General features: G+C 45.0%; 1 protein-coding gene across 4 annotated transcripts; it reads left to right on the top strand.

The window, feature by feature from the left end:
• The first annotated feature begins 1,833 nt into the window (after positions 1-1,833).
• Positions 1,834-13,586, top strand: aimp2 (aminoacyl tRNA synthetase complex interacting multifunctional protein 2). Of its 4 annotated transcripts, none has more exons than XR_013791495.1 (6): positions 1,834-2,091; positions 3,940-4,179; positions 5,990-6,227; positions 7,790-8,077; positions 9,234-9,960; positions 10,032-13,586. XR_013791495.1 is itself a non-coding variant. In XM_079519959.1 (5 exons), exons 1-5 carry the CDS (start codon positions 1,984-1,986, stop codon positions 9,341-9,343), a joined length of 972 nt encoding a protein of 323 aa, XP_079376085.1. In that variant the 5' UTR covers positions 1,834-1,983; the 3' UTR covers positions 9,344-13,586. The 4 variants fall into 4 exon arrangements, 2 of the variants coding, with proteins under 2 accessions (XP_079376085.1, XP_079376084.1); XR_013791496.1 differs by having other exon boundaries at positions 9,234-12,448; positions 12,507-13,586; XM_079519959.1 differs by having other exon boundaries at positions 3,940-4,167; positions 9,234-13,586.
• The last annotated feature ends 383 nt before the right edge of the window (positions 13,587-13,969 follow it).

Below are 13,969 nucleotides of genomic sequence, written 5' to 3'. Positions count from 1 at the left end.
ACAACACCACACTGTCCGCTAAGCAGCAGAGGTGTAAAACAAAAATTGGCACGCCATACAGCGAGGTGAAAGATACAAAAATATCCCATTTCCAGACTAAAGTCAACTAAAGTGGACACTGGACAAAAATCCCTGCTATGTATCGACTAGTGTGACATACGCACATGTCCGTGGAGACCTCCTCTACAACACCACACTGTCCGCTAAGCAGCAGAGGTGTAAAAATTTAATTGGCACACCATACAGCGAGGTGAAAAGTCAAAAAACATCCCATTTCCAGACTAAAGTGAACTAAAGTGTATCGACTAGTGTGAATTTTTCTTCTTCTGTGTAACAGTGAATGAGAAACACCGTAAGCAAACTGTATGCCTTTTTCTTTCCATTGAAAGTGTACACTGTTATATTAGCAATGATTAATTAAAAGGTATTTTTTTGTAACTTTCAAAGCCTTGTCTGTATTCTTTTATATTCTATTGTATTTTAGTCCACTTTTTGATATTTCACCTCGCTGTATGGCGTGCCAATTTTTGTTTTACACCTCTGCTGCTTAGCGGACAGTGTGGTGTTGTAGAGGAGGTCTCCCCGGACATGTGCATATGTCACACTAGTCGATACATAGCAGGGATCTTTGTCCAGTGTCCACTTTAGTTGACTTTAGTCTGGAAATGGGATTTGTTTTATCTTTCACCTCGCTGTATGGTGTGCCAATTTTTGTTTTACACCTCTGCTGCTTAGCGGACAGTGTGGTGTTGTAGAGGAGGTCTCCCCGGACATGTGCATATGTCACACTAGTCGATACATAGCAGGGATTTTTGTCCAGTGTCCACTTTAGTTGACTTTAGTCTGGAAATGGGATTTCTTTTGACCTTTCACCTCACTGTATGGCGTGCCAATTTTTGTTTTACACCTCTGCTGCTTAGCGGACAGTGTGGTGTTGTAGAGGAGGTCTCCCCGGACATGTGCATATGTCACACTAGTCGATACATAGCAGGGATTTTTGTCCAGTGTCCACTTTAGTTCACTTTAGTCTGGAAATGGGATGTTTTTTGACCTTTCACCTCGCTGTATGGTGTGCCAATTAAATTTTTACACCTCTGCTGCTTAGCGCACAGTGTGGTGTTGTAGAGGAGGTCTCCCCGGACATGTGCGTATGTCACACTAGTCGATACATAGCAGGGATTTTTGTCCAGTGTCCACTTTAGTTCACTTTAGTCTGGAAATGGGATATTTTTTATCTTTCACCTCGCTGTATGGCGTGCCAATTTTTGTTTTACACGTCTGCTGCTTAGCGGACAGTGTGGTGTTGTAGAGGAGGTCTCCACGGACATGTGCGTATGTCACACTAGTCGATACATAGCAGGGATTTTTGTCCAGTGTCCACTTTAGTCTGGAAATGGGATATTTTTTGACCTTTCACCTCGCTGTATGGTGTGCCAATTACATTTTTACACCTCTGCTGCTTAGCGGACAGTGTGGTGTTGTAGAGGAGGTCTCCCCGGACATGTGCGTATGTCACACTAGTCGATACATAGCAGGGATTTTTGTCCAGTGTCCACTTTATAAAGTCCATGCACTCCAGTGAATAGCATTTATCCATTTAGATAACTTTTTAATTACTTATCTTTACACAGAAACATTACTTATTACTTATTTTTACACAGAAACATAATGTGTGTCCTATAGCATCGTTTAAATGCTTAATTTATAGTTTTAATGTGCAAATTAATCTTTTTTTCAATACTCTAGAGGGTACTCTTATTTTGAAGAGATCGTCCCCCGGAAGTCTTATATTTGCTAGCTTAGATTTGCCAGAAAAACAGTGCCTCCCTTTCCTTTCCTGTTCCGGCTCCTCTGTGTGCTGCACGCCTGCTGCTGTCTGTCAAGAGGAAGAAGACAGCCCACATTAGCCTAGCACACTTTAGTTTTTAACATTATATAGTTTTTATTGTTAACTGACGGACCCCCAGACAGTGAGCCGCCATCATGTACCAGGTAAAGCCCGTGTGCGGAGGCATCAGGGCTGATCTGCCGTCCTGCATGTACAAACTGACCAACATACACCAGCCTGCTGCCACAGCACAGCCATGCCAGGTAAACTGTCTATAAAACACCTACTAATCACTCATAAACACATCATTATATAGGCGATCGATCGTCCACAGACCCGGTGGCACAGTTTCAATGTCATCATGTCATTTATTATGTCCTTTTTTAAAGGCGATCAAGCTTCTTTTTATTCTTGTTTAAGCCACGTTTAGCTCACTTTCCCTTGCTATGGAATTTAGCCAAGTAACTCTTCTCAGATCATGCTACAGTATAATGCTATAGATGCAGACGCAAGCATTAGAGCATCTTAAGTGTTGCTTGTCTTGTCTGGTTGTCGCTTATTGCCCCACAAGAGAGCTTGTAGATCAGCTCTATTTGGGGAGCAATTATAAGCATCGTACAATCACTGCGAGTGTAAATGGAGTTCTATAGTCTGTCTGGATGATGCAATCATCCTCGTCATCATTCATGTCATGTCTAGCAGCTGCATTATTTTGTGTGACTGACGAGTTATGTTTGATTTGACAGTGACATTTCATATTTAATAGCCACAATCATACATTTGTTGTGCTGCTGTGTGCTTGGCATGATGCATCGCTTTGAGTTTGACATGCTCACACTGTGTGTGTGTTTAGTAGGTGTGTGGGCTCCCAGAGCTCTCTGATGGTATTTATGTATCTATATATATAGATACATATAGATAGATATATAGATATATAGATATATATAGATATATATAGATACCAGTGGTTGGGGTCGTGGATATGGTTGTCAAAAATATTACATTATCGTCTAATCGCTAATTATTTGAAATAATCACAAGTTTGTCATTTCCATGTTGAAACATTTCATACATACATTTTTTTTTGCAGAAATAATTGATCTACAAGCTTACTTGTCTTATTTCGGCTGTATTTTTTTAAATAATGAATGTCAGTAATGTCTTTGTATATTTCAGGTATTTATCAACAGAAATGTATCCATGTATTCATTCATAACGTTCCAAAATGTGCAACGCCAACAACACCATTAATTCGTTATTATTTGGCAATTTGTGTGACAATTTATTGTACATTAGTAATCGTGCCAGCTAAGTGTAGGCATTCATTTACAAACAAGAAATTATCACATAGTAATATTTGTCAGGTGAAAGAAGCGCTGTCTCTGTTGTGTTCTGCGTTTGGTTTGAAGTTATATCGAGTGACGTTTGAACATTGCAAACGTGTTGTCACGGTGTGTGTCAGGTTGAGGACCCAGAAACAGAACAAGCAGGCAGGCAGGTAAAGTCCAGTATTTATTAGACAAAGAACACTTAACAGCTTACATGGTGACGAGGCAACAGCAGGACAAAACAGGCAGGAACACAAAGTAACATCAAACTGGGATCCGGCAGAATGAGTCCAGTACTTATAGACTACAGGCTGATAGTGAAGCAAACACAGGTGAGTGTCATCAGGCTAATGACAGAATGGAGACAGGTGTGTAACAGGGGATGAGGTGAGACAAGACAGGCAACAACTAGGCAAAACAGGAAACACTACAAAATAAGGGTATGCAGTACACAGTTCACAGTAAGATCATGACACGTGTCTTCCGAGATAGTCTTCTGCAGGCTGCGTCAAGACTGTATCTCTGCCAGGGATATTAGCCTCTCCCCCCCCTTCCCATTACCCAGAGGCCGCTTTTGCCGTCCCATTGGCTAGAAGCAGCCAATCACGACTACGTGGCGTCTGTCGTCTACATTTCATGAGTAGATGCATGTCAGGTTTCACCTGACACAAAAAGATGAGGTTGAAAATGGGTGAAAAAAACAGTCGTACAGTCTTCAGATGTGATGACCTTGTGCCTCCTTCCCCTCCTCTCCCCTCCTCTCCTCTCCTCTGGTCCAATCAGAACGGAGAGGCGGACCCGGCCATCTTGGCGCTGGAGACGCGCCAGGATGACATCATGAGGAAGCTGTACGAGCTGAAGGCGGCCGTGGAGGGACTGGCCAAGACGGTGGCCACGCCCGACGCAGACCTGGACAGCTGCAGCCTCGCCCCCCACGCTAGCCACGCCCCCTCCTCCTCTAGCTCCTCCCCCTTCAGATTCACCGAGGACCTCGACGCGCTGCTGGGCAAGGTGGGAGACAATGTAGAGGCAGTGGTTCCCAAACTTTGTCATGTCAAGGACCCCCAAATTGACACTTAGTCCGCGGCAGTGTTGTTTTCGTCGACTAAAACTAAGACGAAAATTATTCGTCGACTACCTTTTTCCACTGACAAAAACTAAATGGAAACTAAATGAAAACTAAGCTGTGATGACTAAAACTAAGACTAAATATACTGACAATTTAGTCAACAAATAAAAACTAGACTAAAATGTTAGGAAGGGACTAGTGGACCAGAGAGATCCAGTATAAGTCATTTTACACTTGGTTGCATGCTGAAAATAGCCGATCTACAAGCTCACAACGCGTCGCAGCGCGACGCGTTGTGAGCTTGTAGATCGGCTATTTTCAGCAAATGTAAAATCAGCCATTATGACGGCATCAAGGACTGCCAAAACACATTTAGTCGACTAAATCAACTGTAGATTTAGTCGACTAAAATCTCATGACATTTAGTCGACTAAAACTAAACTAACACCAACACATTCCAGGTGACTAAAATGTGACTAAAACTAAGTGAAAACTATTCAAGAGACTATGACTAAAACTAAAATAGAAATTTGATGCCAAAAACACTTAGTCCGCGGATCCCCATTTGAAAGAGATATGCCAGGGACCCCCATAAGAGAATATTTTTTACCCTCTAGCAGTGATTCTCAACCCGTTTAATTTCAAGGACCCTCAGTTAGTCTATGGAACCATCTTTAATGTAATTTCTATCTCTGAGACCCCAATTGATATTGTAAAATCATTGTTAATTTAACTCTGAGTTACAGACCCATAAGGGTCCATTTGGTTCATAACTATCATTTAGCTGGGGACCCCCTGGAACACCCTCAAAGACCCCTGGGAACCACTGGTTCCCAATGTCAAACCACTAGTCTCGTGTATAGCCAGACAACTATTCCACAGTCTCTTGATTGTGGAATAAGGAAATCCGAGTAAGGAAGCTGCCACTTCCGTTCACGAAAATATATTTATAAATATATTTTATATATATTTCCATTTCTTCTAAGCAGCTAGCTCTATATGCTTGTAAAGACGAAACGGAAGTGGGGAGGAGGCTTCACTTCCGCTTCATCGCTTTGCTCATGATCAGAGCTTCCGTTGCTCCTCCTCCAGACTGTATGATGGAAGCATTTGAAAATTGCGAGAGTCTGGTCACAGTCTGGCCACGCGAGACTAGCGTTTAACAGACGCCAGTAAGCAAGGTAGACGCATACATCGAAAGCATAAAGCCCAGGCATTCTCTCTGTATTCTCAGCAAATGAGCGACCGCGATGCAGGTTTATTGATTCACACGGTTCGTCCTAGTCTTCGCTAAGACAGACACCCGTATTTATTTTCTGTGCCAACAGGACATGGGCGCACGGTGTAACGTATGTTATTGCTGTGCCAACATGACATGGGCGCGCGGTGTAACGTATGTTATTGCTGTGCCAACATGACATGGGCGCACGGTGTAACGTATGTTATTGCTGTGCCAACATGACATGGGCGCGCGGTGTAACGTATGTTATTGCTGTGCCAACATGACATGGGCGCACGGTGTAACGTATGTTATTGCTGTGCCAATTTAGACAGTTTTTGGTTTAGACTAGTCATTGGTTAGACCAGTCATTAGTCCTACAACTACAACCTATCTCAAACCCTCACTCTAAACCTAACCTCCCACGGGGCAGCACACCTAAACCTAACCCATGTCTAACCAATGACTAGTCTAAACTAAGTATGCACCCCGCCAACAGGACATGGGCACCCTAGATAACGTGGTGTTTTTTTCTTTGCCAACAGGACATGGGCGCGCTGCGCGACATCGTGATCAACGCCAACCCGACGCAGCCCCCTCTCATGGTGCTGGCGCTGCACGCCCTGCTGTGCCAGCGCTACCGCATGCTGTCCACGGTGCACGTGCACTCCTCGTGCACGCCCGTCGTGCCCCCCCGGCTGCTGACGTGCCTGGGCCCGCCGCACAGGGACAGCTTCGACCGCAAGCGCTTCCAGCTGGGATTCACGCTCATATGGAAGGACGGTGAGTTTTGCATGTTCTCCCCGTGTCCCCTAGTGTAGGTAGGTAGCTAATCCTGGTCTCTATACTGCCTGCCACTGTCCAGCCGGGGCGCCTGATGGAGGGGAAAGGAACTGGTTGGAATAACGTGTTCCTTCCACACGCTACGTCCAACCCCCCCCCCCTGTCAGGTGATAAGAAGCAGCTTGGACTCCTCATGCATAGAAGGAAGCATGATGAGGTCAGTCTGTTGCTCTCCCCAGGTTGGTAGAGGGAGTGTAGGGCCCAGGATTACATTAGACAATTGACACTGGGTGAAAAAAAAAGGGTTACGAAAACCGTGGGATTAAAAACATAAAAATCACACCTGTGTGAAGTGAGGGCCACTAGAACGTCGTACATCATCATGACGTAAAATAGACACTATGCCTATTTGCTCAGACACTATGACGCAAAATTCTCATTCATTGTCAATGGGAATTTAATTTGTGTAGGACAAAGTTTGTGAATGTGAACATATACTAAAAGCTGGATATAGGAGGGGCTAGCAATGACCTAGCCTCGGAAACCCAGACGTTTTTATTATCAGGGAGAACAAAAAAAGTCTGGGTCCGAGTCCACTTCAATTCGGCATAGAGTAGCGCAAACGTCGATCACTCTCTGCTGATTTCTGATTGTCTGCACCTTTGTTAAATTGACGCACACACGTGCACACACACACTCCTCTCTCTGTCGCTCTAATTAATTAGTCTCATGTCGCGCAGCTGCGTCCAGATTCTCCCGGCGGATCCTCCCGGGAGCTGCCTATGCCATAGAAAGCATAGGTGTCGGACCCCAGGCTAGCAATGACCTGGATGTAACTGTTGGTGTCCCTGTTCTCTCCCACAGTGCCCCAGCTCCAGATCTAACTTCTGGTGTCCCTGTTCTCTCCCACAGTGCCCCAGCTCCAGATCTAACTGCTGGTGTCCCTGTTCTCTCTCACACAGTGCCCCAGCTCCAGATCTAACTGTTGGTGTCCCTGTTCTCTCCCACACAGTGCCCCAGCTCCAGATCTAACTGCTGGTGTCCCTGTTCTCTCCCACACAGTGCCCCAGCTCCAGATCTAACTGTTGGTGTCCCTGTTCTCTCCCACACAGTGCCCCAGCTCCAGATCTAACTGTTGGTGTCCCTGTTCTCTCCCACACAGTGCCCCAGCTCCAGATCTAACTGTTGGTGTCCCTGTTCTCTCCCACACAGTGCCCCAGCTCCAGATCTAACTGTTGGTGTCCCTGTTCTCTCCCACACAGTGCCCCAGCTCCAGATCTAACTGTTGGTGTCCCTGTTCTCTCCCACACAGTGCCCCAGCTCCAGATCTAACTGCTGGTGTCCCTGTTCTCTCCCACACAGTGCCCCAGCTCCAGATCTAACTGTTGGTGTCCCTGTTCTCTCCCACACAGTGCCCCAGCTCCAGATCTAACTGCTGGTGTCCCTGTTCTCTCCCACACAGTGCCCCACCTCCAGATCTAACTGCTGGTGTCCCTGTTCTCTCCCACACAGTGCCCCAGCTCCAGATCTAACTGCTGGTGTCCCTGTTCTCTCCCACACAGTGCCCCAGCTCCAGATGAAGTTCAGCGTTCAGAACATGTGTGCCATCGAGGGCGAGGCGAGCGTGGCGCGCTTCCTGTACCGCCTGCTGGCGCCGTACCCGTCGGACGCGGGCACCGCCACGCTGGTGGACAGCTGGGTGGACACGGCCTTCTGGCGGCTGGCGCAGGGGGGCGGGGCCAAGGAACACCATGCCCTGGCGGCGGCGCTGGGAAGCCACGGCGCCTGGCTGTGCGGCCCGGAGCCCACGCTGGCCGACATCGCCTGCTACTGCTGCACCATGCAAAGCGGTAAGGACCTCGCGCGTTAAAGATGCAGTGAAATTAAAAATAAGTTTTTCACACTTAAAAGCGTATCTGTGGTCATCATAAAAACCAGGCCATGTTCACAAAGGGTAGGCAGCATAAGGCCATGTTCACAAAGGGTAGGCAGCATAAGGCCATGTTCACAAAGGGTAGGCAGCATAAGCCTTGGCTTCAGCCTACACCTTTTCGGTGCCACTTTTATAAGTGGATCCAACCGCATGTACAGTATGTAGATTTATGTATATTTGTATATGCATATGTATGTATTATGTGCTTCCTTTGTTCTTTTAAAAACACTGAATAAACTTACCTTACCTTAAAATATTGGCATACCGAACAATAGAGGGTATGCGTGTGACATCATCATCGTAAATGGTGCATTTATATAGCGCCTTTATCCAAGGCGCTTTACATAGATTGTGCAGTGCGTGCAGTGCATTCACACACACACATTCACACACCGATGCCGGAGGAAACCATGCAAGGTGAAGGCACCAACCTGCACATCGGGAGCAATGGGGGCAGCCCAGGTTCGAACTGGGAACCTTGCGGTTCCCATCCGTTCACTCTGCCGCCCCATCATACCTTATGTTATGTGTGTTACCTTATGTTAAGTTATGCAGGAATGCCTACTGAGAAAAAAACTACTTTGTGTCATTGACAGCCCATACATCCAAACAGAAAAGTCTGATTGCATTAAACTACGTTAAACCGTGTTAAACTCACTTCTATAGATGCCAAAACAACGGGAAAAGTTCAATTTGTGTATTTTTATATCAAAAGTCCATAAAGCCGCGGTATGCATATCAATGTATCTTGATTCCCATCGCCCACACAGCTGATTTCGATGACAGAATTACTCGTAATTTAAACGTAATGAGTGTGCTAATGTATCTAAAAACATTATAGCTTAGAAATAAGCCAAGTAGTAGCAAACATGCTTGGCTGGCCGTCTTTCTTCTCCCTTGTAAACGAAGACAATAAGTAATTTCTTTCTATATTTCGGCTTTGTATCGTGTAAGTTATTTTGCCATAATCTCCCCCAGTGCAATGTCTGCTCAAGAGGCCAGACAGAAATGTCATTTATTCTATTCGTTATGTTAACTTATCTTCAACTAATCTTTTCGTTGTGTCCACACAGCCCGACAGAGCAAAGTGGACATGTCCGCCTCTCCCGCCAACGTCCAGGGGTGGCTGAAGGCCTGCGACAACCTGGGTCACTTTGACGGCATCAAGCTGCTGCTGCAGTGACCGCACCGGACCCCCCTCGTCCCCCCGAGACCACCGGACGACGACTCCTCTTCAGCGCTGACCCACCACCCCGTCCAGAGTCAGAGAGGGCATTAGAATAACTAAATAATGACAATAATAACTGACAGTTCAGTCAATAGGCTGCATACCATTTTGGAAGTAACTCTTCCTATACTTCCAGGCCTCCACCTTCCTACTTCCTTCACAGGTTGTTACCGATGAGACTAATTGAGGCTCTGTTCCATTTAGTGTGCAGTGGGTTCTCAAACCTTTTTTTTCATTTCAAGGACCCCCATAACTCTGAGAGTGTACGAATGGAACCAAATGGACCCTTCTGGGTCCATTTACACACACCCGTACGGGTGCATTTGGTTCCATTCGTACAGTGTTTCCAGTGCAGTATCCTGTACTCTGTCTGGCCAGAATGAAACGGAGCCTCATTTTTCTCGTTCAGTTTGAAAAGAAAATGTTGTAACTTTGGGCACTTTTGAGAACTCGAGAAATATATCTATACAATGAAAAGTAATTAAAAAAAAGAAACGGAGCCTCATCGGTCGGAAGAGGCCCGGAAGTATTGACCCATTCTGTGCGGGAACCCCTTTTGGTGTCAGCATTATGTTATGCTTTAGCTATTGAAAAATAGCAGATCTACAAGCTCGTAGCGCGCCACCGAGTGGCGCGCTACGAGCTTGTAGGTCTGCTATTTTTGAAAAATCGAAGAACGACATAGAAACACAAGAACGACGTTTTCACAAAACTGTCAGGATGTAGAAGACATTTTTTGAATCTGATCTCAGGTCAGAATGGGTTAAAGAGTCATTTCCAAGATGGCGTATGTACATAGTACCTCTAGAGTTCAGAGTATATGTAGGCTCTGTGCTTACCTGTTAGTTCCAGGTGTTTTTTGGTTTCCCCCCCTGGTTAATCTTCGGAACATTCAGACACTAAAATGCTATTTTTCAGAGAGACAAATCGGGAGAAACTTCGACTTTATTATATCGACCCACCTCTCTCTAGTCCCAGCAACGCACTCTCGCGAGATCTATCTAGCAACGGTGATCGTAGGATGTTTGCGACATCGAGACGAGACAGACGGAAGTGACGAAGCATGGGGTCGCGTTTTCTTCTTATGTTCTGGGAAACCATGCCATCATTCTGTGGAGAAAGGACAACAACCCGGGACTACGGTTAGGCACAGAGCCCGTATCGGTTCAGGTCAGAAATGTGTGAAAAAGTTCTAATTATGTTCAAGAATTGTGCAAAATAGCCGATCTACGAGCTTGCGAACATGACCCACAACAACGCGTTGTGAACTTGTAGATCGACTCATACTGTAACGGTAAGGAAGTGTTAACATTTTAAAACGTCAGGTGACAACTGTGTTAACAGTGACCTTTGACCTGTCCTGACCTTTGACCTAACTGTGTTAACAGTGCAGGGTTAGGTAACTGTTAACAGTGCAGGGTTGGAATACTGTGTGTTGTCATTAGGGCTGGGATCCAGAACCGGATCCAACACTCAGGAACCGGGTTCCAGAACCAGGTTTTATCACACCCTCAGAGCTGGTATGTGAACTTTCACGTCTGCTATAATTTCAAGGACCGCCATGACTCTTGAGAGTAACCTGTGAGGGTCCATTTGGTTCCATTTATACACTCGGGTCGGGGCCCCTTTTCCACCAAAATAACTTTGCTTCTAGAACTGGTTCCTTTTCCACCAACATAACTTTGGTTCTAGAACTGGTTCCTTTTCCACCAAAATAACTTTGGTTCTAGAACTGGTTCCTTTTCCACCAACATAACTTTGGTTCTAGAACTGGTTCCTTTTCCACCAACATAACTTTGTTTCTAGAACTGGTTCCTTTTCCACCAAAATAACTTTGCTTCTAGAACTGGTTCCTTTTCCACCAACATAACTTTGTTTCTAGAACTGGTTCCTTTTCCACCAACATAACTTTGCTTCTAGAACTGGTTCCTTTTCCACCAACATAACTTTGCTTCTAGAACTGGTTCCTTTTCCACCAACATAACTTTGCTTCTAGAACTGGTTCCTTTTCCACCAACATAACTTTGCTTCTAGAACTGGTTCCTTTTCCACCAAAATAACTTTGCTTCTAGAACTGGTTCCTTTTCCACCAACATAACTTTGCTTCTAGAACTGGTTCCTTTTCCACCAAAATAACTGTGGTTCTAGAACTGGTTCCGTTATAGATTCTTTGGAACCTTTGGTGCTTTCACGGAAACCGGTGGACATTATTTTTTTGGTTCCAGATCTGAACCAACTTTTACGGTTCTGACGTTCTGAACCATTTCATTTAATGTGGAAACACTGGTGGAAAAGGGGCCTTTTATAGACCTTTTTTTACACACTGAGCCCGCCAAACCCGGGCGAAACCGTAGGGTTAAATTAGTACCCTAGCCTGCCAGACCCGGAACCTACGTTTTTCCCAGGGTTTATACACCACCACACACAGCATTTTAGTCATTGTAACATGCGGTTAGGATATTTGGCTCTTCAAAGTAAAGTGTTACGCGCGATAAAACCTTGGCAATACGCTATCGAGGGATTAATTAATGCTGGCGGGAACTGGGTTAAGGGTCCATTTGAAACCCTCTCAAGGAACCAGAATGGTGAAATAAAATCCTGAAGGATCCCAGCCCTAGTTGTTGTTGGGGGGGGGGGGGGTGGTGTGTGTGTGTGTGTGTGTGTGTGGCCACCCTGCTGCTCCTGTTAAAGAAAAGGGAACCTGGGTAACCGTTGTGTGGATGGCAGGGTGTAGATTAGCTCTGGTCCGCATAGTGTTAGGAGTTCTCCATTAACGCATTGTTATACCTTAGCTATTGAAAAATAGCAGATCTACAAGGTGCGCGCAGAGGCTCCAAAGTAGCCATGGCGGTAAGGAGAACTCCTTGTAACGCTATGGACCAGAGCTAGGTGTAGATGGGTCAGTGGTGGACGACAGTGTACTCAACCAACCCCACTATACTTGAGGTGAAATTACACATCGGGCATGCTGTCGGGCAAAAACCTCTTTCATTTTTGTTTTTGGAAATTAACCCATTCTGGTCGGGAACCCCTTTTGGTGTTTTAAGCATTATGTTGTACGTTAGCTATTGAAAAATAGCAGATCTACAAGCTTGAGTGCTGCGCTACGAGCTTGTAGATCTGCTATTTTTGAGAAATTGTGGTGCAAATCTTTGAATATATATTCTTTCAGAGCGAACGTTTTTAACTCAAATCTTTGCTTCTGGGATTAGGTCCCTGGAACAACATATATTCAGATGGGGGTCGGCGGCCAATTACATATCATTTGTGGGGGTCCTTGACATGAAAATGTTTGAGAACCACTGACATTAGAAACATGGAGTCTTCCCCGGCCGCAACAGAGACACGATACGGGCAAAGTAAAATGTAAAGTATTCTAAAGAAGTACAAGCATTTTCATAGTGAATTTTCAACAGTGAAAATAGCCCGTGCCTCAAGTTAGTGTACTCTGTTTCTTAGAGTACAACTTCACCACTTTTCAACCAATGTTCATATAATTGGTCCTCACTAATGCTCATAATAATATAGCAAAAAACAAAACAAAAATATTATAATTCTACTCTGTCTGTATGTGTCTCAGGAGGGCTGTGGGCAGTTTCAGAAACGTGTCTTTCAGAGACATCATTGATGGGGAATCCGAGCTAATAAGAAACCGCAGGCTTTTCTATTCCTGAAAAGTTACAATTCTACAACGGAAGCCATCGTGTGATAATAATAAAAATCTAAAACTGCCAACGATGTCACTGGAAGACGGGTCTCTGAACTGCCCTCCTGGCGAGACACAGACCGAGTAGGAAAGAAAATGGTGCTATTTTTATCATTTATCGTGAACAGTGAGAATAGTGAGGACCAATTATATGAAGACAGGCTGAAGGTGGTGAAGTCGACCAGTCCACTGCTGGTATTTGTTACTACAGATGCTGTTGAATCAGCTGTGTGTACAAACCATGTACACATGAGCTACTAAAGGACTGTTCATACTCCACTTACAGGTGTTAAGGTGACCACCTTAACACCTAAAACTGAGTATGAATACAGGCCTTAACACTAACACTACATCCCCCACCCCACCTTGTGCCTCAGAAGATACTTATTGTGCAGTATGGAAAATAATAACTTTGTAGCGACTTATTTCCTAATAAAAAAATAATATTTCCAGGTTGGAACTTTTTTGAAGTTTTTGTATCGTTTTTAATAATTTTTCTTCCAAAAAGATGATACTCACTCACACATGCCTTTTGATATGGTGCACACTTTGTCCACCAGGGGGCAGGAGGGGCATTCCCAACATGACCACAAGTATCATCTTTTGGCTCGTTGGAGACACTCTGCTACACCAGTGGGTCTCAAAGTGTCTTTGTGGGTTCCAAATGGCCCCCGTACGGGTCTGCAACTCTGGAGAGTGTACAGATAGAACCAAATGGACCCGTAGGGGGTCATTTGGTTCCATCTGTGCACTAGTCTAGCTCCCAGTAGTTATGGGGGTCCTTGAAATTAAAAAAGTTTGAGAACCACTGCACTAAATGGAACGGAGCCTTAATGTGTATGTATGTATGTATGTATGTATTAGGGGTGTGCTGA

Source organism: Electrona antarctica (genome assembly GCF_951216825.1).
Source record: "Electrona antarctica genome assembly, chromosome: 14".
NCBI classification, from domain to species: domain Eukaryota; kingdom Metazoa; phylum Chordata; class Actinopteri; order Myctophiformes; family Myctophidae; genus Electrona; species Electrona antarctica.
Note: the sequence above shows the minus strand (reverse complement) of the source record. Positions and strands in the feature narration are given on the sequence as shown.

What these genes read in the sequence shown, in the direction of transcription:
- aimp2 (XM_079519958.1), top strand. Translation starts at nt 1,984, where the DNA reads ATGTACCAGGTAAAGCCCGTGTGCGGAGGCATCAGGGCTGATCTGCCG. An exon ending in CCACAGCACAGCCATGCCAG is followed by an intron (nt 2,092 to 3,939) that starts GTAAACTGTCTA and finishes TGGTCCAATCAG; the next exon opens with AACGGAGAGGCGGACCCGGC. An exon ending in CTGCTGCACCATGCAAAGCG is followed by an intron (nt 8,078 to 9,233) that starts GTAAGGACCTCG and finishes GTGTCCACACAG; the next exon opens with CCCGACAGAGCAAAGTGGAC.